Here is a 24,682-nt window from a genome sequence, read left to right as displayed (position 1 = left end):
AAATTACTTTCTAGGATAAATCCCTAAGTTTTCATTAGAGTTATTATCATTTTATTTAATTAACTGTAATGGGAATTACATCGTTAGGTCCTTAGGCATCTATCTGAAATTCTGCCTCTTCATGCTCAGAACTGAAACACTAGGAGCACAAAGAAGATCATCTTCAATGCTATGAATAAAATAAAATTGAAACTGTTTATGTTTATCAATTCCAGGAGGAATCTCTTAAATTTCACCAAAATTAAAGCTTCAATTACACTATGTATCATTCAGGTCAGACATAGTGTTTTAACCCTTTCAGACCAGCAGGTAATTAAAACCAGGATCTCCTGTATATAAGAAAAATAAATTAATAAGAGTACATTTTTTTATGTAAGCCTATTGATTCACAGATGAGTACATTTCATGTACTCCATGCTCATCCAAATGCAGAGCTATTCCCTCTGCTTGCAGTCTGAGGTCTGTTTTAGCCAGCCTCCTGTTCATGAAACCCCCCTTATGGCTTATTCTCTGAGGGACACATGCTAAGCTTTGCTCTTTGTTTGCTCCTGCTCACAGACCCACATTGCACCAACCAGTCACAAGCCTCTTTCTTTCACTCTCAGTCCTGAGTAAAATTACATTTTCAATTTATCTCCCATTTGGCCTTGAAAGTTGCAGTGACTTTTAACTTGCTGGGTTCAGCTAGCTCACTTCAAAGGAGCTTAACTGCACCTTAAATTTATCCTTTGCAGAATAAATGATGTTGTCAGTCCCTGGGGCTTCACTGAAGTTTCACTCAGCTGCTCCCTCAGAAGGCTGCGCAGCCAGGACTCCACAAACTAAACTCTCTTTGTAGCTTCATTTCTGTTGAGACTCTTAATTTTAGTAGCTACTAAACATCTAAACATTCTTCTGTCTGATGCCATTCCTGTGAAACAGAGAAAATTTGAAGTTAACTAAGCAGCCAGAGGAGCTAAAAATATGAGACTTGTGGGGACTGACCACTGAACCCTGTAATGACTGTGGATAAATTTATGAATATTTTTTATTCTATCTTCACACTCTTTTGGGGAATGACAATAGAAAGGAGTTCCCCAAGAGAATTTATGACTATTTAGTTAGAAAAAAAAACATAGTCTGGGAATTTAAAATCATAGGTTCTTATTCCTTTGAAGATCAGCAGGTGCAAGGATATTTTTTTTTTAAGAACAGACAACAGAGAAGAAGATAAAGACAGTGTTAGGAAGAATCAACAACTTCTCTGCAAGTATATGATTATTGGGTATCTGACTAAAATATCCAGAGTAATATAAGGGAATGGCAGACAGTATAGATGGGAAATTCATTGTAAGGAGAAGGAAGACTTGTCTGACAGTATTCACACACACTTGTATATTTTGTTGTTCCTGTTGCTTAAGGGATAATTCCAATCTGAGATGGGGTATAACTGCCTCTCAGCTGGTACACATTCTGCCTTTCCACCCATTGCTTTTAGACCAAAGGATCCCAGTTTTTGATGTTTAGCAGGTGTCCCTCAGATTTGCAAGACCTTGGATCAGGCTTCTCATTAGAGGGAGTGGAGCGCAGATGTAAAGGAACAAAAAAAGACCCTATTGTAAACAACTCCCATGGACAAATGGAAGCCAAATACAAATTCTAAATATCTTGTCAGTATTTGAACTTCATACTTCTTTTCACTGTGGTCGGTCTAAAACAAGAAGGAGGTTGAAATAGGAAGCTGAATTAATTTGCTGTTATTAATAAAGCTCATTATAGGGACCATAGTGAAAATTAAGAGAATACTTGTTAGTTATTTATTAGTGTTTTAAGAGTTGCCTACAGCCAAAGGTTCCATCACCTGGTGGCTAATAAATGTATAGTTTTTAATATTTAGAGTCTCAGAAATTATCACTTAGACTGAGGTTTCAGATTCTCCAGTTCTCTTGGAAATTGCAGTGAGCTGGAATGTGATAGATCTCTGTTTCCTGACACCAATGGAAGAAGCACTGTACATGGACTATGTACACTGGAAACCAGTAAGACCCCACATGCACAGCAGATAAATAGCTTTTGGTGCTAACAGTGGGCTATGATTAATTTCGAGCAGAAGAAAGGCTGTTTCTGTCTGGGTCAGATCATTCTACCGAGCTGTCAGTTACCTTTTCAATTAAGGCGTTCAATTATTCAGAGCTGCTTTGAAACTGGAGAGCTGTGTACTGATCACAACATGCATATTCTGCTCTAATTTAGGCACAACTGTCTTATTAACACTCTCCTGAAATCTGTTTTTTAAGATGCTTTAAATGAAAGTACTCTTTTAGATTGAAAGAAAACACCAGCAGAAACACACATCCATCTTAAGAGTTTTAAATTTCACCTGATTTTCATCCTTTTGCTTCCTGTACTGTCATTTGCCTTAGTGTTTGCAGTGAATTTATATGGCATGACTGAGTTTGTGTACATCTTTGCAAAAATCTGGTAATTTTATGTGGCAGTTTCTCCTTGAGGGTGTTCAAAGACTGGTTGCCTGGATTTATTCAGGATCCAACCTGCACAGCACGATGCAGTTGAGAACTGTCCCTTTTTTGGGCGCGTGGCTCTAACAGTGGAAGCCAGCTGCATTCCTCAAGGCTAAGATCTTCAAGTTCACAGTGCCCAGGGATGCGTGCCCATGTGGTGGACATGGACCTGGGATGCTCCTGGTCTGACTTCCAGATAGTTTCTTCCTCTGCACAGAACCCATTACTGTTGTGCTGATTTTAAATGGGCATTGCCAAACTATTTCTTCAAAAGATTTCAGCAGGATTTTCTGTTGCTTCATTGCTGTACAGTGCGTAACTCATGCACAGGGAGTCTTCTCGTTCATTCTCCTTGCCATGGCACATTAATCAGGACTTTGTTCTCCACCTCTCTCAGCTCCTCCAGCTGAGCCCTGCCTCCTGCTCCCTTGGCCTCAGGCCTCTTGTCAGGCCATCCCAGCTCCTCATCAAGACCTTGGGATAGTAAGCACAGCTGCTTGCAAATTTTGGCTGAGCAACAGTCTTGTATTTGGGACAGTGCAGGCACCAGATAACAGCACCTGGCTGCAGCTGGAGCTCTCCCTTCCCAGGCCCCGTGCAGCCACAGCCACCATGGTGACCTCACACTGCCACCCCGCCAAGCTCACAGGGTCCAACAGCTCCAACCCCATCACAGGTCTGCATGTCACAACTCAGAAGTCAAGGCACCTGGAGGAAGAGTGCCAAGTGACAGCACTTCTCCCTTTGATAGGCCCTTCTCATCTTTGGTGTTAGGGTGAGTCAAAGGTTATCCCTTACACTGGCTGACAATCACATCCCAGCCCCGCAGAAGTTCCAGCAACACTGAGTTAAGCAGTCCTTGCCTCCACACACTCACTCATAGAGGTGGCAATAGGTGAAGCTGAAAAGGTCAGAGTGTCCAGCACCATTGTCCTTCTGCTAAACAAACAAAAATTCTGGTTGTGTCTAACAAATTTTTGTGATGGAGTAAAAATGTGCTCTTTCGTTTGCTAAGAGGAGTTACTGTGTAAAATAAGCTTTCCAAAGCCCTATCTGCACATCTGAAAGCAAAAACGAACTCATTTTTGTTTCTGCAACGACATTTAAAGCAGTTTCCTCTGGCTTGTCTACTCAGACAGACAAAGCCTGCATGGGTCAGACCAAGGATTAAGTCAGAATCCCAACTCCTGACAAAGGTAAACAAGTGGAAGGTTAGGAAAAACATATAAACAGAAAGGCAAGTGTAGGCTAATTTTTCCCAGTGTATTCAATTAGTGCTTGATGAATAACAAGGTAAGGACTGAGCTCATGAAAACTTGCATAAACCAAACAAACCTTCTGTTCAAGGAAATAAAACAACTAAAACAACCATTGCAGCTTCACACAGTGGTTCAAAGTCCAGAGTTTCTAGCTCTAAAGATAATAATTTCCTTTTCTCTGTAGAGAGATGACTGTGCTTTCCCAGCCTTCATTGTATATTTGCCAATATCCTTTTATTTGGGGTAATATTCCTTTTCCTTTTCAATATAAGCTTCATTTCCGTGTGTTTTGATGCACTATCCATACGTAACTCTCAGAATTTTCCATGGGCTAGGCCTTCTGCACAGTTTCACAGGATGAACCATGAACCTCCTAAATAGCCTTTCAGCCACAAGCTGTTGTAATGTAGGCACTGATCTTCCCTGTACAGGACTGAAATCACATTTCTGAAATAGTGGAAAGAGCTCTCCAAGACTACATCATCAGACCCCAGAGAAAGTTAGACCAGCAGTGAACATTTACCTGCTGATCAGAGATTCAGGAGTGGAATTTGTCTCCTTCCTTCTTCCCACTCTGCTCACTGAACCACTGTGAGTGTTAAGAAGACATCATTTCTCCTTCACAAGCCCAGCAGAGACAAGGTTTAGTGAACTGGGAAATTCATCTTCAGAAAATGCATGCATGGCTTTTAAACTGCATTAAAAAAAAGAGATTATTTCATCTCATGGTCTTACATGTCATCTAAATTTGTCATGTTACTAAATTGACATACATACCTATAATTACAAATACTAAAAGTCAGATCATCCATAGTGCAGTGAGCTCTTTTATGCCATGAAAATACCAAACCAAGTTTTTCAGGGAATTGCTGTCACTAAAATAAATTATGCATTTATCCTTTACAATCATTTTAACTTAGCTGCCAAAGACTCATGGAACACAGCATTGCACTGGTGGTCAATGATCCGTTGACTTAGGTTCCAATCACAATACAATATTTAATTCAAAGTCTAATTTATGTATTTGATATTTTTCTCCTCACCAGGAATCAGCAGCCTATAATGCTGTTAACACTCTTCAGTCAGCCTATGGTGTAAGATACAGATATGGCCCTGCATCCAGCACTTTGTGTAAGTTTCCCTCTGCAGGTTTGTGACTTTGACCTTCCTACAGTAAGAAGGAGAATACCCTTATTATAACAAAGAATGCAAACACTACTTCAAGTGAACTTTGTTCCAGCTTTGGGTTGTGAGGAACACAGAAGAAAGTTTTGCAACTGATTCAGTCAGTTGATTGAAGTAAGATTAACTCAACTGATGCAATAAAAGAGATTAAAATGCAATGCACTTGAGACTCAAAAGCCAGCAAATAACATATTCATCTTATATAAAACTGTGGGGTTTTTAAAAAAGAAAAACTGAGGTCTTAAAAACCTTATCTTTATCAGGTGCTGCAAATGCACTACTAAGTTGTGACAGCATTTCTCAGGCAAGCTGTCTGTAGAGAGGTAAAAGAAAAAGAAGTTCAACAGGTCTTAACAAGACACCTTTTTTCTTTACTGAAACCTTGAGGTCTGAATGCTGTGGCTAGCGATAACAGATACTGAAAAAGTGAAAAGCTAAAACTTTTCACAAGTAACCTCCTGCATTTCCTCTGCCATTGCTGTGTTTCAGCTACAGTTCCACTTGTCATGGGCCTCCATCTCACAGCATAGTCATCATCTTGTGCTCATCACACTGCAGTCAGTCACTATGTCAAAGGAAAAGCAGTGTGAATTAATGCCAGAATTGCACAGATTACAGCAGGCCACATGACGGATTTATCTGTATAAAAAAGTGTGTCTTAAGTAATCAACATAAGGAGATAACGAAAGTGTAAGCAGCACACTTCCTCAGGAAGGTCTGTTAATATTAGACACCATCTATGCAAATGCTCTCATGCTGTGGGGAAATGGTGAGAAAGTAAGACAAATTAAAAGAATTTTAAAAGCATTTTAAAAAGAAGATGGCAGATTACTTTATCAACTTTCCCCCTTCTCACTGCAAATGAATTGCCTAAAAAACCCAATTTAAATCTAGGAGCATGCAGAGCTCTCCAGTCCAGCTGGGAGATCTTCGTGGAAGGAAAGCTTTAGACTGTGCTCACATGGAGACAAGAACAGTTTGAGGCTTTATTCTAGATACTCTCATTTATTAAAGTTTTGCCTTACACAAAACAGTTAAAATATTTTTTCCTATGAAAATGAAGGGTCTAATCCATATTGTGCTGAGCACATTTCACCAGGTGTTGGGTGCTCATTCTATTCTCTGTAGGGTGTTCAGGATCAGGACAAGCAACAGCTGAAGCTGCAAGTGTACTCACTGAGTCCCAGAGACAAAATGCCACAAGAACCCTCCGGTGATTTCAGCATGACGTGCATTTAACATTTTTTTAATGCTTTCTCTGAATTGTCTCTTCCAGATGTGAGTTCTGGCAGCTCTATGGACTGGGCCTACAAAAATGGCATCCCATATGCATTTGCATTCGAGCTGCGTGACACTGGCCATTTTGGATTTTTGCTTCCCGAAATGCTGATCAAACCAACTTGCACAGAGACCATGCTTGCAGTTAAAAATATAACTCTACATTTGCTGAAGAAATGTCATTAAGATGGATTTCTAGGAGCTGGAAGTAAATGTTTTACTCTTAGCACTGATGCCTTTCAGTGTGTTCAGTTTCCATTCTAAGTTTTGCCACTTCAGAATTCTAGAAGCTAATGGGAAATGTGATATTGTTTCTGCCAAATTAAATTAGTGGAGAAAGGAAAAAAATCATTCAATATCTGCTCTTCTAAAGTCCATAAAGTTGGTATACTAACTTAGTTACTAGTTTGGTGCAAAATAGTTTCTTCTTTTTGCAATAAAACTTTAATTCTGCAATTTCAGTGAGGCCAGTCCTAAAATAAAGTGCCACTTCCAGGCATTTCTGCGCCTTACACCTTTCCTTAACATGAAGACTTCCCATGGGGTCTCTCGAACCAAGGGATAAAGTTTACATTCATGTAAATATACCCTGTGACCCAGCACAGGTCTGTATCTACAGCAATAAATGCCTTATAGTGGTAGCTGGCTACACTGCAAGTGGCTATGTGGTTTCCTTCTGTGTGTATAGGTACATACATACATATATGCACTTTCGTGATTTTTTTTTTTTCATATTATGCAATAATTTGAACCAAGGTTTCTTTTAACTGTTCAGAGAAATCTACTTTCAAATGTATATAACTGGAGTGGACTCAAAATCTCCATGTTGTCTTTGAAAATGTAACTTTCCTAGTGACGTGTAAGAATTATAATGAAATACTATTGAGGTAGACAATATTCTGCTTTATGGAGAGACAAAGCAACTTGCCATGACTTGGAACTTGAAGCTGGCAGTCGACTGGTGCATCTGTAGACAGTGACTGCCCATTTCCACCAGCCAAGGATTTAGCCTTAAACTGTAATAAACTGTAATTAACTGATGTTTTATTTATCTATATTCTTGCAGTGAGTTCCGTGGCTCTTTGGCTGTGTGGCTCTTCTTCCTGGAAGTTGTATTTTTTTGCATGTTTTAAAGGAATTAATAAATTTTTAATGGATTCTTAAGTGAGCCAGAGGTGAAGGTAGAAGCCTTACAGCTGAAATAAAGTGAATAAGCACCATGTTTGAAAGAATAAAGAAAGCAAAGAGAAGATAACAACATGTCAAGGGATTTTTAGTACTTTTAAAATACCATTTTTTAAATCTTATTGTATCTGCAGAAGCGTATATTTTATGAATTTTGAATTTAATCTTATGCCACTACATGTTAACTAAAATGTATTTGTTAATAAAATTGTCAAAGACTCTTGAAGTATTCTTCATATTTTATTTAAGTTTTAAAACTCTAGTTCAAGTATGTAACAATTGTACCTATCTGCAAAACATTCCTGATGCTAAAGATGGGGAATTTAATAAACACTTGAACTTAGCAAATGGGCAATCTTTACAAGTCTTATAAGGGAAGTACTGTATTTAATTAAGAATATCGTTTTCAGGACTGCAAAAGGCAATCAGTGAGCAAAGATGACAGAATTGCATTCTATTTGTCTAACATTTTGTAAATAAATGTGCTTATTTTAAGGCTTGTCCAGATTTGTTTAATTCAGTTTTGTAAGTTTCTGTTCTGGTTTATTAAATGTTTAGGGGACAGAAGCCCTCAAAATAGTAATTTCCAATTGCTTATGACCATAACTATTAAATAATTTGAAGACAGCAATAACTGTCTTTTGCTATGCACAGATTCTTGACCAATGGCCTTGATGGTGGTATAAATGCTTAGCACCAATTATTAGGTGTTATTCTGAATTTAGGTGACAAGATTGAACTTACTACAAAGACATAAGAGACTGAAGAAGAGAATAAGTGAGGGATGTCTAATTAGCATGAGGCAAATTTACCTCTGAATTGCTACAGTACAAGCATGGACCAGGAGCAACCAGATTCTTACGTGATGGTTTGATTCCTGCTTGCAGTCCAATAGTTCATCATGTGAAATATTTCAGCTTTATCTTCATGCTATTATAACTCCACTGGTAATGAAAAGTAATTGAACTCTTGGAACAAGAAAGGGAAACAAATAAATATCTTAGGTACCAAAAGGACCTAACATTTTAGACCTAGTTGACATTCTTGGACATTAATAACTGCAAGTATTCTTAGATTTATCTAAGAAGCTTTGACATCTAGAAGTACTTGATGTCAAACCCTTTCCATGAATAAAGCTATACACTAGTATATGGATGGACTCTGCTTGAATACTATGTATGACATGCATATGTATGACTCTGAGCTGAGTTTTGAAGACCTGTGCAGTGTAACTTAATGCTCCATAGCTGAATACAAGTGTAAATAGTCTCTGAGCCCTTTAATTTCAGGGTCATTAAAGCTGGTGGAAAGACAGTCGCTAGGAAAGAACAGAATTACATTTTTGTAAGATAATTTTTCAGCAAAAGAGTGATTTTAAATGGAGTAGTTTACCAAAAGGAAAAGACTAATGGCAACCAGCTATTTGGATATGAAATCATATATCTTTTGTGACTTATAAATGCTACTTCTCAAGAACAGCTCCTTTTTATTTCTATAATTGCTTGCTTCTCTTCCCTTTGTAATTTTCAGCATTTTTTATTGACAACAGAATTGAAAGTCTTTTTTAGAAAAGTGAATTTATTTTATGATCATAGGTACAGTTTATCATTCAACACAATAAAAAGTACATGAACAGCAAAACCCGGTTTAGAAACCCAGCAGTCAGAACTCCAGAAGTTATACTTCCACTGATTATTGATAGAATAATTACAACCACTTCTGTAACTTGGAAAACAACATTGTTCTTTTTTTAATAGCTTTTAATTTTTATAAACAAACCTCTTAGACTAATTAATAGGAAGGAAAGAGTCCATGCCTCTTCAAGTCACCCTTCCCAAAGACAAGCATCACAAATTACATTAAATTATCATTCACAAATTGATGAAAAATTGCCTTTAGAGGTCAAAAAAGTATAGAGCTTTGTTTCAAACCTTGAACAAAGACTACTGCTGATGGGTGAAGCTGCCTGTGTATTTTCCAGAAGTTGCTTCAGAAAGGTCAGCATCTTTGGTCACTTGTAACATATAAAGCCCATGGAAGACTGCAATTGCTTTCTGAGAGCTGCAATACCTTTTCCAAAATTTGAATTGGAAGCGTCCAAATGACCTTGAATGCCAACATGCATTTTTATCCACAGCCAGTCTGCTTGTCCATGGGAAACAGTGTTGTGCAGATTGAGCTACTCAAGAACTGCACAAAATAGCCATTGATGGAAAACACTGTATCTACTTCTTAATGCTGCGAAGAAAGCTTTGTATTTCCTATGAAAAATAAGTGAATATTCAGCTACTCCAGTTTATTTCTGTTAAACAATCCCTTCACTTTTTATACTTACGTTCATTTTAATGGCACCAATCAAAGAAAAAGATACTTGTAGAGTAATAAGTACTTTTGTAAACACTTTGATCTTTCCTTTGGTTGTGCAAAACTACTACATCATTTCCATAGTTGACTGTTTTGAAGCAGTCACATTCAGTCTCACACATGTATTCGTGTTTTTGAATTCTGTGCCTAAAAGTCACATATTACCATCTTCAAGAAGTTCTTCAGTGATGGTAACACACCAGAACAATATCTCAGATGCACAGAGATACAACTATCACTCTGCTGGAGAAAACAGAATAAGAGAACAGAAATTTAAATAAATTACATAAGGACTTTTTAAACATAAACACTGTGGCATTAGGTATACTTCTTAAAAAGCATTTTTAAATGCTCACAACACAAAATAATTTGTAAATTTGTTTAAAATAATTTGGAAAATTTAAAAGTCTTCTGTCCACAGAAAATGTAGATTATTTGCCAGGTGCTTAATGTATGCCTGACTCTCATAATTATTCAAGATAAAATATTCAGGTCCAAACAGCTGTAATTGCCTTCTCCTTAATTGTGTAGGAGGGAAGCTGTGCGTGGAGAGAGCTGCCTCCTGAGTGACTTCATCAATAGATTTTCCAGCCTTGTCAGCATCACCAAGTCAGGAGTACTGATGCTGTTGGTAGGTCTATCTTGGAGGAAGTGGAACAACTTCAGAGTGATTTTCACTCTTCTTGGCTGAACATGCCTGTTGTCCCAGTCATGATGTGCTGGTTGAGCAGCTTGTCAGAAATTCACAGCCTTAGGCTCCCGGTGTCAAAAAGGCCTGCCTTAACAACAAGGTCTTCTGTTAACATCTGCAAGTTTAAAAACTAGCAATGAGATAACACATGATTCTCCTTAGAAAACAAAGACATTGAGAACTGGGAAATCTTTAGTCCCTGAATTCTTGTCCTTGCCTGACAGGCAGGAGCAGTCAAACATAAAGTCTCAGGTCTCTCCACTTGTAAGGTAGAGGTCCTTTCAAGCCCTCTTGTGAGAGACCGCATCAAGTACAGCAGGGCTTGCCCTTGGATTCAGACATCAGGGAATGCACTCATAAATAATAGATTCAAATGTTAATTAAAAAAATCTGCCACTGTCCCCAGCCATGCAGAAAGCACACTTTGCCCGTGACAAGGAAAATCCATCCATCACCATAAAAATGTGGGGTAATATATCCCATCAGTCCTGCCTGCTCCGAAAGTCCAGCTACTTTAGCACTGCTTTGCCTTTTTGAAAAAGACATGTGGCAGAATACCCGTAACAATGAAATATTTTAAACTACCCCCAGGCATGCAGGAGTATATATTTTTTATAAAATAATACATAACAGCTTCTGAAATAAATATTGCTGTATCACTGGGAACAGAGGTGTTTTAGTCTTTTTTGCTGACTATGATGTGCCAGGCTATTCCTCTGCATAGCAGGATTGGATCAATGCTGGGAGGAGTGTCTATTTTTTCCAATTAATGAAACTTTTTTTCCAATTCTGAGCAGAATAACAAGTTAGGCCTGAAAATACATACACACAAAGGAGTCAGATAAAGCTGTATTTTAAAAACGGGATTTTCAATTTTCCTGAAAATAATGCAGCTGTTAAAATCATAGCCATAGTTTACAGGTAGCTTATTGTTTTGATCATGTCATAACTGAAAAAAAAACATTTATAGCTTGAAAGCTAAGAAGAGATGACTGATCTACTCACTGTTTCATTTCCCTCGTTTCATTTTGCTTTGTTTCTAGATTGAGAAAAATCTGTTGATTGGGCTGAATTGATGGAGTGCAGTCAAAAAGCTGAGTGTAAAGGATTTTTCTGTGCCTAATGAGCTAGAAATAGCTATTTAAAAAAAAAAGTAGCTTTGTCTATTTTAAGTTCTTTATACAGACTAATTGCTTTACGCTGTTTGAATTAAATTATCACAATCACAGAGATGGTTTGGAAAGATTTATTATTTTGTTGTGAGCCAGCCAGTTTTCTAAGGGTTAAAATAGTGACAAGCCTACTAGTGTAGGAGAACCAGAGCTGGTCTTTGGCCTTGATAGCACAGAATCTGTATTTGAGCCTTCTCTAACAAGACAAATTTGCTCTATCATGCTGCATGCACCTCCATTTTTCTCCCTCCATTTCAGAAAAGAAGTGAATACTGTCTGTTGGTGACAATTTCAGGCTATAAAAGAGTCTAACTTTTGGTTAGGCTAAATTTAAAACATGAACCTGTTAACATGTGTGAACTTCCCCACATACCTACGCAGAGCCCTTCACACACAAACACTGTGTCTGGCTGCACAATGTGTACTGTGTGATGGTTTATGTAATGGTGTAGCTGCAATTCTTGGCAACCACAGGGCTGCTGATGGCAGGCAGCATGTGTTCAGCATCTCTCCTCTGCCTGCTGGAAGCACACACAAGTTCAGCTTGTCTGGCCGGTTCCCTAAAAGCCCTTTGACACTATTTCACTGCTGCAACACAGGAAGTTCTCACTGTGTCTCCGTGGGTTACCTGCCACTACTGTTGACACACCATCTACAAGCTGCCCTCATGTGCCAGACACTTTGTGTGCTGCACCCTGCAGAGCTCATAGGTTGGATTTTGCCATTATGAACATTAGGGCAGAGGGCAGAGGCTGTGAGAGGCTGTTATGCCCCCTCCTCCAAATGTAGATTGCATCCCAGAAAGCTTTCATTTCCTTATTGTAATGAAGAAGGTCCTATACCATTGCCCAGAGTGAACAAAGGGGTGCTGAGATTGTGCCTGGAAAGTCTGGAAGTGTTAAGGAGAACACTGGAGAGCCTACAGGCCCATACTAACCGGCACCAGGATTTTTGGAATTGCTTTAGCCCATGAGCAATTCTTCTACATATTAATCATTTCCAGGAATGCATTTTTAAAATAGTAATTTAAGACCAAAAACCCCCTTATCTTACACACATTGAAGATTTTCTTTTGAAGTTTTTGTATTAATTTTAATGAGGTTTCTTTTGTGACAAATGAAGACTCTTCTGAGAAGCTGAGGTAGAAATAACGTGAAGTGCTGTCATGCTGAAGGCTGTTTAGATAGCCAGTGGATGCTGTCCACTACCTGTCAAGAACACACTTCCCAACACTGCAGATAATAAGTGCAACCTTCAGCAGAGGCCTCAGCAGAGACCTTGCTGCAAACATGTCTGAAGACCAGGATATTCCTCAGACAGCAGTTTTGATGCAGACTGGCTAATGAATGTTGGGAAGCTCTCCTACAACACTTTTCTCTGGAGCTGAGAGTAGGAGCATCACATTTTTACAGCTGTCAGGACTGCACTTTTCAAAAAAACATGAGTCTGTTGTCAGAGTTTTAACAGAGAAGGAAAGGTCCCCATCCATTTCACGCTCCTCTGCACAGCACCAGGGAAGGGCTTCTTTGCTGGTGTGCCTGGCTGCAGATCCACTGGCACCCAGCCCATCAGAAACAGGGTTGTTTGAAATTGATGGAATCGCTGTCTTGTTTTTCTTTTGCCTTTATGAAAATCATAAACAACCCATCGGTGCTAAAGCCTGAATATGCACATGAATAACTTTCTCCCATTTAGGTGCCTGTTGAAGGTCACACAAAAAGGTGATTTCTTAAAAATTCCTTTTTGGATTTAGCAATTTCCATTCTGTTGAAAACTAACAGTTTGTATATACGTGAGGGAAAAAATAATCCCAGAAGACAAATGATTAATGTAGTTTTATCCAAAACTATACCAAGTACAGTATGTATCATCTCCATGGCCTAATTCTGAATCCACAGAGCAAAGATGGGACATTTGGAGTATGTTTTCTATTTTCACTCGGTATCAGGGCTAAAAATAAGGGCAAAGGACAGAAGTCTATAACACGGAGTAGAGGAAAAGTCCAGATTAAGTAGCAAGACTATGCCCTATGAGCAGCAGAGATTAATTAGTATAAAAAGGCATTTTTATTTTTAACCAGGAATAAAATCACTGGAGCACCAGCACTTTAGAAAGATGAAAGAAAATAATGTTGAATAATGCTGATGTTTGAAAAATCCAGAGCTAATGGGTCAGATGACACATTGGGAGAGTGAACAGCTATCAGTGACTAAACAAACAAGTGGAAGAACTTAGAAAAAATTTGGCAAACAAGCAAATCCTCAGGTTGAAGGACACTCTGTGAGCAGCATAAAAATAACTTCAACCTGAATAAGTAAAGTAAACAGATACTGTCAGGATTATTTCTAAAAGTAGCAAGCACAGAAGATGAGAAGGACACCAAAATGAAGAGAATCACTTCTCTGTTCATCTAATGGTGTCAAAGCCCATAATCAAGCTTCTTTTACCTAAAAAAAATTACTTGCCTTTGGAGTACACCCATTGGGACAATGTTGATTAATATTCAGTGACCTTGTGACATAATTAATTTTTGCTGTATGTGGATATTAGAAAGAGGTAAAACGTATCTATCTAGTATTGCTTACTACCTTACTTGGTAAAGACCAGTGTTTCCCCCTCCATGCAAGTTTGCACTTTACCTCTCCAGCTGTATCTGTGGATAAAGCCTAACACAGCCAAGCCAGACTGGTGAAGAAGCAGAGAAGTGGATTCCATACAGAAGTAGCAAAAGTTGTCTGCATTATATTCGGGGGGTATTTCCATGAGGGAGCATGCATAAGTGTAAAAAGAGCCATGTAGCTCCTATAATGCACTGGAGACTAAAAGAGAGTTAAGATTAGCTTCCTCTATGGAAAGCCTCGCTTGCCATAAAATTCATCAAAATATTTATCCCACTGCGTAGTAGAAGTGCATTTCTCCTTCCACTTTTCTTTAAACACCCATAATGCCATGCAACGAGTCTTCTCAATTCTCCTGCATTTCAATGCACTTTGATAAGTACACGGCTTTTCAAGAACAGATTGATAGCTGAATAGGATAAAGTTGCACCACAACCAATATACAGTATGAAATTAAAGATGTAATAAGTTCCAAGCAAAAAGCAGCACTGCAAGCCAGGAGATGAGACTTACACAGGAATGTTTCTAAGGAAGCCTTTCTTAGGCTTCCCTAAATCTCAACAATGTGTATCTATTTAAATCTCACTTCATGCTCAGACTCACTGGAGGACAGAAGTCAAGGCTGCAAGGAATTTGAAAACTACTAGATATGTATCATTTTACTTGCCATTCAGTGAGGGAAATTATTTTAACACAGCCAGAGTCAGTCTATTTGCCTAATATACACCTATTTTTAAAAGGAACACTAAATAAATAATCCTTAAACTCTAAAAAATTTTTATACAAAAGAATATAACATATCAAGGCTCACATATTTAAATCATGAACAAACTCTATACTTCACATGAGTTGTTCCCTGACAATTGCATACATACACCACCAAGAAAGAGCAAAACCTTTAACAGCACAGGCAGTATACTTCATCATATTGACAAAAACTGACAATAATCCTACAGCCAAAAGCTTTACTTCAGATTTCTGAGATATCCTAGTAAATCTATCCATTCTTACGTGTTGAATAAAAAAAAGACAGGCACCCTTGTACCTCCTGCTGGGGCACGGTAATGAAAGATACTAAAGAACAAAGAGTTATAGGCTTACCAATGCTGCCATTCACCGTTTGTTTTTCTGTATTCATTCTCTGGGGTGGCAGGCCTCAACTTTCACCTGTCTGGGAGAAAAATTTCGTGCTCTTTCTGCTCTGAAGGTGGGATTTAACTCAAGTGACTTGTGTGTCAAAACTATTTATCTAAACTAAATCTACTTGGTTCCCTCTGTAGCTGGTAGAGAAAAATAAAGAATGTAGTGGATGACAGGTCACATCTACTTTAGACTTGGTGCCATCGGTACTGCATGAGTTACTCATTAGATGTCAATCTTTTTGCAGAGCAAGAGTCAGCCTATGAGTCTTAAAAATAAATGTGTTTTATTTTAGCTATAAATATTTGTCTAACAGAAAATAATGTCCATGTAATCAGCAAACTGTCTCTATATATTTCTGCCACATAACTTTAACTCAGGCAGGCTTATTTTATTCAGCCACCACAAGTGAAGCCTGGCATCTTTCAGGTGCTATGGACCATGAATGCTTCTCCTTTTCTGTCTCCCATGTCTCTTTTAATCCCACCTGCTATTTTTGTTTCTCTACATTCACATTTCATTTCTTGTCCTTTTATTTTGCTGGAGAGAGAGGCAAAAATATAAGAGCACCCATCAATAACAATTAGCCATCTAACACTAATCTAATGAGTTGGCTGCTTGGTGAATTCTTCTTTTTTTCCTTGACAGATTTTTTAGAAGTCAAACAAACACTACTCTACAGAATACAGAAAATACCAAAGACAGATAGTATATATTCATAGTACATGAATAATCAAGCAATGCAGAGTATTCAGATTCTATGATAAGGCAGTTCCAAATCTGTCACTGAAATAATAAATTCCAGGGTTGTTAAGACATTATGGATTTTACCCCAGCAGCTGCCGGGCTGTCAGCTGCCTGCTGAATCCATAGTAAACGCCCCTGTAAACAGCCGGTCTCCTCTGTTAATTATTTCTTTTTCTTGTTTCTGATATTTAAAGGATACTGAGTTTAAAGTAAAAATGTTATCTTATTTTTCTATGAATGTATAAGAACCCCATGTTTGATGCAAAATTATCAGTAATGGAGACCAGTAAACAAATATTCAAAGTAAGCTATAACCTCTTCAGCTTCCCACTGCAAAAACAATATTTTTCTTGTAAAAGTCAAAACCTTCATTAGAAACAAAACTCACTCTGAGTTTTTTATGAGCAAGTAAAATAAAATGCAGTCACATGTTGATGGTAAAACATTTATCAGAATTGTATGTGTGAAATAAGTACTTTCTAGCAAATGACGTAGTAAATGCAATCTCAGAATTTATGTGCAGAACTAGTGACTACAGACTTTTGTATTCTGTGATTTTTTTAAAATTAATGTTTTTGCAATTATTGCAATAAAAATTATGTTTGCAAATGCACCAGACTGTTTTAATACTATATTTCACAGAGTGACCACATTTACCAAATGTGCACAAATATGCAAAGCTTGCCTATAAAACATTGCTGTTATCTCTCGGATTTTTAAACCAGAGGACAGTCAGCTTCCATAGAGGGCTCATACCTATTGCAGAGGACACAACCTCATTCTTATACAGTACACCATGAATTTAAAGCAAATTTGCACTTTTATCTTCTACCTTTGATACAGCACCACAGCAAAAAGTGAAAATGGAAACTTAAACCTCCACAAACTTGGGGAAAATTTTGATAGGGTCTCATATTATGTAACATGAATACCTCAAATTGCTATTATAAAGGTAATGCATGATTGTGTACCCTCCTTTACATATTTATCCATGAACTGGTAATGCATGATTGTGTACCCTCCTTTACATATTTATCCATGAACTATTATGCCTTAGGATTAAGGCAGCTATCTTGAAGCACCAAAAAAGACAGAAATTCCAGGTGCCCATGCTGAATGTTCTAGTTTCTATGTGTCCACACCTGGACTGACCTTATGAGAGAGAGATCACTGCCAGTATGCTTCATTCTGAAAAACTGCACCATATTGCATCCTTCTTATATCTGTGTTCATGCCATTTGTGCACATTGATATCCTTGCTATTACATCCTTCTGCACAGTAATACATTATTTCTCTTCTAGAACAGTGAGCAAAAGAGAAGCAATGTGCTGACTGACAAGACTTTAAACCAGTAAAAGTTAAGGAAGGAGCAACTTAATGAAACTAATGAATAGAAGTGGTTTGTCAGGGGAATATTTTAAGGATGACACCTGCAGAAATTCAGAGGTGTGACCCCCATCCCATGTAGACCAAGTAGACCAATTCAAGCTCCATCTTATAACCTGCTATTAAATAAATGTAGTTAAACTTTTATTGCTAAATGTATGTAGTCACAGAGACAGCCAAGGAAGTTTGGTCCAGGTATACATAAAACACTGTAAAGATTATCATTAGCATTGATTTCTATTGATATGTATCTATTACAAGGGCCCTGTAGAACTATCTGCTGTATGTCTCTCAAACTATGATAAGTGAGATTTGTACCAGCCCAAAAATGTTTATTTGACTTTCTTAGCTACAAAAATTATAAACTGAACTTCAACAGTACCAGTGGCACAGCAAAATTCTCTGATAGCCACTGTCCATACTTCTGTAAGGAGAGACTTAAAATTTTGAAACAAAGAAACAGCACACAATATAAACCTCCAGATATCAAACACTCCAAATCTGCCTGGATCAAAACCCAGACAGCAGCAGCTTTCAATGTCATGAAAAACTATCCATTGTACATGCTGTGAACCAATCACTTCAGTTTTTCATGATCCAGATTACACATCAGCTGCGGCATTTGACTTGAAACTAGAAATATCATGGAAGTCTAATCAAAATTGTTGCAGGTGTTTCAAAATGTCTTGTAAAAATATTTGAGAGAGTACACACCTAGCAAACAGTTAGCTAACTGGCATATTAGAATGAATCACTGCAGTGATCTTTTAATGTCTTTCTTTTAGGCAAAAGTACCCATAACTTCCATTCAATCTTATCTTTCCAGTTTTTCATATTAAAAACCTTTCAGTCATGTAATGAAGACCACAATTTATAAAGTATTATGCTCAAACATCACTTATTGCATTTTTGACAGGAAATGACCCACTGCAGTTGCTGGAGGAAACAATCAAGCAGATTCAAAGCTCATTTCATGGCATTTAAAAGTGGTTATTGCTTCAGTCTCATTGTTTCACACCTTAATTCACATGACTTTTATGACCTAAGTGTTTCAACTTAAATACTAAGATATTAAAATAAGTGGAAACCACCCTCCTTATTCATTTTACTTACCTTGCCCAGAGATTTAAGGGATATTTTTCTCCAGCTGAATTCCATTCAACTTTTCTCAGTTGATTTTAATTTTCACTTCCATTTTCAACTTTTCTTTAATAGCAGCTCACTGAAAGACATCTGCATAAACTTTTGAAAACACTCAAGTTCTAAAGTGCTACAGTGAAAATTCACCTCAGATCAAGGGGAAAAGAGGCATCCAGCATATAAAAATTAGATTCAGACCAATCCTTCACACACCCAATATCTAGGCTATTTAATTACTAATCTGTAGGACAACTCAGTATGCTTTACACTGATTGTGTCACATCAGTCATAAAGACCTTTAGGAGACTGAAGCTAGGATAGAAAGGTGGAACAATGTAATTTTCAGTAAATTTTTTACTTTTCTCATATGTCAGATTATTCCCATTTTTTCAACTGACACTGGAGATTAAGAATGTGGGACAAGCTATATACTATAGCAGTCCTTCCCATTATAGATGTTTGGAAAGGTAACTAATTAACCAGGCTCACCCACAGAGTAATCCAGGAAATCCATAATGGTAGTTACAGCACCTCTCAGGAAAAAGGGCAATTATGTTGTGGTTTCCTCCTCTTCAATAGTTCTCCTTAGAATGCAATAATAGTTCCTTAACAATTTTATCTTCTGGAGTTGGCTGGGAGAAGCAGTTAATCAGTCGACCTTATTGCTAGCTGAGCCATACATTCTCCAAATCTGTTCTTTTGCAGTGCAAAAGATCTCAGAAAATTGCCAGAGCTTTACATTCTTGGCATTTAGAGAGAGAGATATTTGCCGTCATGAAAAAGTCACTACACTGGCTTGAATTTACCTTTGCCTTTGCATAGTCTCACATACAACAGTAACTCTATGGTAGGTTCCTAGTTCAGGGTGAATATGTGCTATTCATTATGATGTTTCCCAAAAGCACTCTCTTCTTCAACAGAGTGTCCCAGAAAATCACCTTTTCAAACAGTTAGGGCTGGTACATATATAATCAGGCCCTAAGTTTGAAAAACTACTGAAGAAACTTTTTTAAACCCTGTATGACCAATTTTTTAAAAATGCATTTCCTTCTGTCTCTAAGACGGATACTTATATTCCTTCATTCACAGTATTAGGGAACAGTATGTGGAGGTGCCATGGAAGCTAGGAACTGAATTATTCATCTGTTAGCAGGAGCAACATGCAGAAGAAAGAGCAAGTTGAAAACTCCCATAGTAGGCTAGAAGAAAATGTATTCCCACAGAAAAAGAACTAGAAAAAATTCCATATAGAAAATATTCCATCAAATGCACTTGTATAACTTCCAGCATGTAAATTCAAGATACAGCCAGGAGCTTTTGATATCTTCTCACAGTTTTCAGCCACAATTCAAAACTTTATTCCATCAACCATAAGAGGTGGAATTTTTTTCTTCACTGCTCTCTGACATTTTTCCTACATGTCACAAACTGACAAATGGCATGCTTTCCTAAGAGTATGTTTCCTCACTTAACTGTAGTATCAGGAGTGTATTTCAATGCAGCAAGAGCATATTTTTTAGCTTTAGATATGAGTTTGTCACCTTGAAAGAGCCTCCTCGCAGTAATGGATGTTTATTTCCTTACTGGTCACTCCAGAGTCTTACATGCTTTTGTACTAATGTTTGGAACAAACCTATCTACTAGTGAATATTCCCTCTGCTAACAAACAATTGTTTTTTTTCTCATTCAATGCAACAGTGGATATACTGCAACCTGTTAGAATGTTTGTTCACTCTATGAACAAATTGATCTCTAAAGTTACAGAATTTATGTTTAAAAAAGACCAAAACAACCAAAAAACCTCTTAAAATATTATGGTGAGTGTATCTCTTGCAATTTGGTTGACAGACTCTGATCCTTTGCATAATGGATACACTGAACATTCCAGATTATGCTTCACCTATTTTTACAATGGTAGCAGCCCTACGAGTCCATAAAGGGACTGAGAGAAATGCTTGGTTCGTACCTCAGTATTACACAACCAAGCACCACCAGTAGATCTGTTAAAGCTAATGCACTCAGGAAAAATCTGGGAAACCTGTCCACCAAGGTGCCTGCAGCTGAGAACATAATTACAGCTTCTCTCCTGTTCCAGGTTCCCATCTGTCAGATCCATCTGGACTCTAATCCATTACGCACTGATTATCTGCATCTGGTACATGAAAACAGGATGGGAAGAGATGCAAAGTACTATACTGGAGCTAAAGAAGGTGACAAGTGAGCCACCATGGTTCACATGCAGTGGCAGAAATACACTAGCCCTATGTATGGACCCATCCATCCTATATATGGAGGTACATACAGAGACAGGGCTGAGTGCTCTCTTGCATCATAGAAACAATCAAGAAAACTTATATTAAAAGTAGTAGTTTAAACCATACTTTAAGTTGGTATAAACCAACTTAAAAAAAAAAAAAGCAAGCCTGACCTTTTCTTACCTATTTTCGTGTTCCTGCTCTTATGTTATCCATTGCCCTGAGCTAACACAAGCATCTGTGAGGTTATCTGCTGAATTGGGATATGAAATATATCTGGATTCAAAATAGTCTGTTCCTTGTCAGATTAATTTAAATCTAATTAAATTCTGAATATAATTCAGTACATAATTCACCACACAGCAATGCAAATACTTACATTGACAAAGGAAGTGAGAAACATATAAGTAGGAGAAGGAAGGATTGCATCTTCTAGTAGTAGTTTCTTTCTTATTCTAGCTTAAAGTGATCACAGTCTAATTATCACTGTGATGTTTCAAAGATCATCATGATTTAAGAAGACAGTGCCACCATGAGCAACAGTCCTCCTCATCACCCACATTCCCCACTCCCTTTCTTGTGTAAGATTTACTGAATATGCAGGTAAGTCTGATCAATTCATTGATTCCACTGAAAACTAACTTTCTTTTAAAGCTGATTTTTGGCTGAACCACAGGTTAACTAACTGATGGCACAGTTATACAGTGGATCAACACAATAAAGTGGATGGGAGCTTTCACATTGGTGAAAAAGTTTCCTTGGAGGCAGAACAGCTGAAAATCATCAGCTTTTTCTAAGCATGAAACAGCACTTTTACTATTCCCTTTTACTGCTCATCTGACTTTTTAGCAAAGGTTTCTAGTCCTAGCTTATCAGCATTTTCAAACAAGCACTACATACAATTGTGGTACATAAAGCCAACAGAAGCAAGTGCTAATTGTTCCCTCTCACATGGAAAGTTCTCTACAGTTTTTTACTAAGCACGTATCTAACAATCACTCAAAAGAGTTTAAATATATGAAACAATATAAATAGCTTCTGGAATATTCCAATTACCTGGTAAATAAAAATGTACTAGACAATAATTTTTGCAGAGTTTCTCATATACACTTTTTTCTCTTGTGCTGCTCTATGTCTAAATGTTAAGGCTTCAAGAAAGCAGTGACGATCCTGTGCTTTAGGGCATACATACCACATGCTACTTTTAGGCTGGACAGAAAACATTTCTCAGGTTTGAGTGGACAATTATAATATCTCGTACATCATGTTGCCAGCAGGCTTAGCAGTTTGAGCAGAAAAAACAAAAGTCCTTTTCTACATTTTCAGGATTTCAGCAACCAAATAGGAATCTCTACAGCTATGAGGATGACAATTCTTCGGGTTCTTCTACAATTCTTCTGGTCAGACATTTACTAGTTAAACAAATTACTACTAAAGGAAAGATCTGCATGCTGAAACAAAAACAATTCAGGCATTAGAATCCCTGTATACAACAGGCATTTTGGATTTCTTAGCAAGGTACTACTGTCATATGGCACAACCTGTTCCTCAGGGCTCTGTAGTGGGCCCAGTCCTGTTTAATAACTTTATCAACAGTCTGGACAGGGGGATTGAGTATACCCTCAGTTACTTTGAAGATGACACTGAGCTGGGTGGGAGTGTTGATCACCTGGAGGGCAGGAAGCCTCTGCAGCTCTGAGCAGGCTGAATCGATGGGCCAAGGAGCACTATGTTAGGGGAAGCATGGCTGGAAAGATGCCCATTGGAAAAGGACCTGAGGGAGCTGGTTGACAGCAGCTGAACTGGAGTCGGTGTGTGCCAGGGTGTCCAAGAAGGTCAATGGCAGTGTGGCCAGCAGGACCAGGCACTGCCCTGTACTCGGCAGTGGTGAGGCCACACGCTGAACCCTGTGTTCAGTTCTGGGCCCCTCACTAGAGAGAAAGGCATTGGGGTGCTGGAGCATATCCAGAGAAGGGCAAGAGAGCTGGTGAAGGTCTGGAGCACAAGTCTTGCAAGGAGCAGCTGAGAGAGCTGGGATTGTTCAGCCTGGAGAAAAGAAGGCTCAGCAAGGGCCTTATCACTCTCTACAACTACCTGAAAGAAGCTGTAGCCAACTGGGTGTCAGCCTTTTCTCCCAAGTAACAAGTGATAGGACAAGAGGAAACGGCCTCAAGTTGCTCCAAGGGAGGTCTAGATTGGATATTAATAAAAATTTCTTCACCAAAAGGGTTGTCAAGCTGGAATAGGCTGCCCAGGGAAGTCATTAAGTTGGCATTCCTGAAGGTATTTAAAAGGCATGTAGATGTGGCACTAAAGGACACAGTTTAGTAAGTGGTGGACCTGGCAGTGCTGGCTTTACAGTTAGGTTCAATGACCTCAAAGGTCTTTCCCAACCTAAATGATTCTAGTTAGGAATCCATGTAAGACAAATATTCTAAATCTTCACCTTTTCATTCGTATGAGTTTTCTCATTCCCCTTTCACTAGAGACACCATTACCTTTTAAAGTAATCAGCAAAGAGTTAAACATGTTCCTGTAGTCTCTTTAACAAAATCTTCCTTCAAAATGCTTCGTCAGAGTCCATAATGTTTTTTATAATTGACCAAACAATATTTTAGTAGCTGGCTCACCTAGTAAATGAAACTGTTATAACAATGACTTTATTCAAAGCACTGGGACCCAGCACACAAGCTGATCACCATTCATATCTTGTCCCTAAATGAGGGCATGGGACTTTTTCTCTCCAATACATATATAATAGTTCACCTGGGATTTCCATCGTTATTTACTCCACTTTGGGAAGGAAACTGAATGTTAACCTGCTGGACAGGTGATTTACAATAAGATCTCCCTGTACAACTTCAGAAGCAGGCTCCTCAGTGCAGACACTGCACTATTGCAGAGTTTAGGCAGTGTTTGCCTTATGACTAGAATGTAGATGTAGATTACCAGCTATGCCAAGTTACAAATTGAGTCAACAGAGCAGCAATTGTTTGAAACTGAGAATAGAATTTGAAGATTCAAAACACATTAAAAAACACCCAAACCAAAACAAGTATTCATATTAAAGCAGAAATGAAAGACTTGGAACTGAGTCTCTTTTTGACAGGTCTTTATCTCCATACGCTTCAGCAGTAATTCTATATGCTCAACTAAAATATATTTTACATGTAAAATTATCTTGTGTACAGAATATGAAAATAGACGTTAATATGAACAAAACAGATAACTGCAGTGTTCAGTGCTCTTTATGTACAGATACCCTTTTTTCATATTGCAAGTCTATTTCAGCTAAATGGACTGTGAAAATCAATAGCAAACTCCATTTGCTAAATAACACTTGCAAGCTCTGACTTGGCTAAGGGAATCTGGACTCAAATGATTTGTGCAAACCTACCAGCAAGAACTCCATGGAAATTCTTAATTTTTATCATGTGGTCACTGGTAGGCAGCTTTGAAAGACCAAAGTAATTTTGACATCTACATTTTTGAACTTGCACCCATGCATTAAAAAAAAAAAAAAAAAAAAAAAAAAAAAAAAGTAGATTTAGCCTAGAGGCAAATGGTTCTCCCTAAATGAATTACTAGAAATAATAGCTGCCTCGTCATTGGGGGGCTAAGACCACAGTACCTTTACTAATGCAGCTACAATGGCTCTGTTGTAGAAAAGGACATAGGTGCTCAAATAAACTCCTTACAAGGCGTTAGCACAGTGGCATGACAGCCTGGGCAAACTCTCAAACGCTCCACGAGGAAGGTG

The 24,682-nt window shown here is 38.0% G+C and overlaps 1 protein-coding gene across 1 annotated transcript in view; it reads left to right on the top strand.

Annotated features, from left to right (window-relative positions):
* Positions 1-7,902, top strand: part of CPA6 (carboxypeptidase A6) — a 45,163-nt gene extending 37,261 nt beyond the window's left edge. Inside the window, exons 9-10 of the mRNA XM_088162700.1 lie at positions 4,807-4,891; positions 6,222-7,902. Coding sequence (XP_088018826.1) covers positions 4,807-4,891; positions 6,222-6,409 — 273 coding nt within the window. The 3' untranslated portion in view covers positions 6,410-7,902. The remainder of the gene's footprint in view (positions 1-4,806; positions 4,892-6,221) is intronic.
* The last annotated feature ends 16,780 nt before the right edge of the window (positions 7,903-24,682 follow it).

This window comes from Sturnus vulgaris, chromosome 1 (genome assembly GCF_052056855.1).
Source record: "Sturnus vulgaris isolate bStuVul1 chromosome 1, bStuVul1.hap1, whole genome shotgun sequence".
Taxonomy (NCBI): domain Eukaryota; kingdom Metazoa; phylum Chordata; class Aves; order Passeriformes; family Sturnidae; genus Sturnus; species Sturnus vulgaris.
The sequence above is the reverse complement of the archived record's forward strand: the minus strand, read 5'-3'. Positions and strand labels throughout refer to the sequence as shown.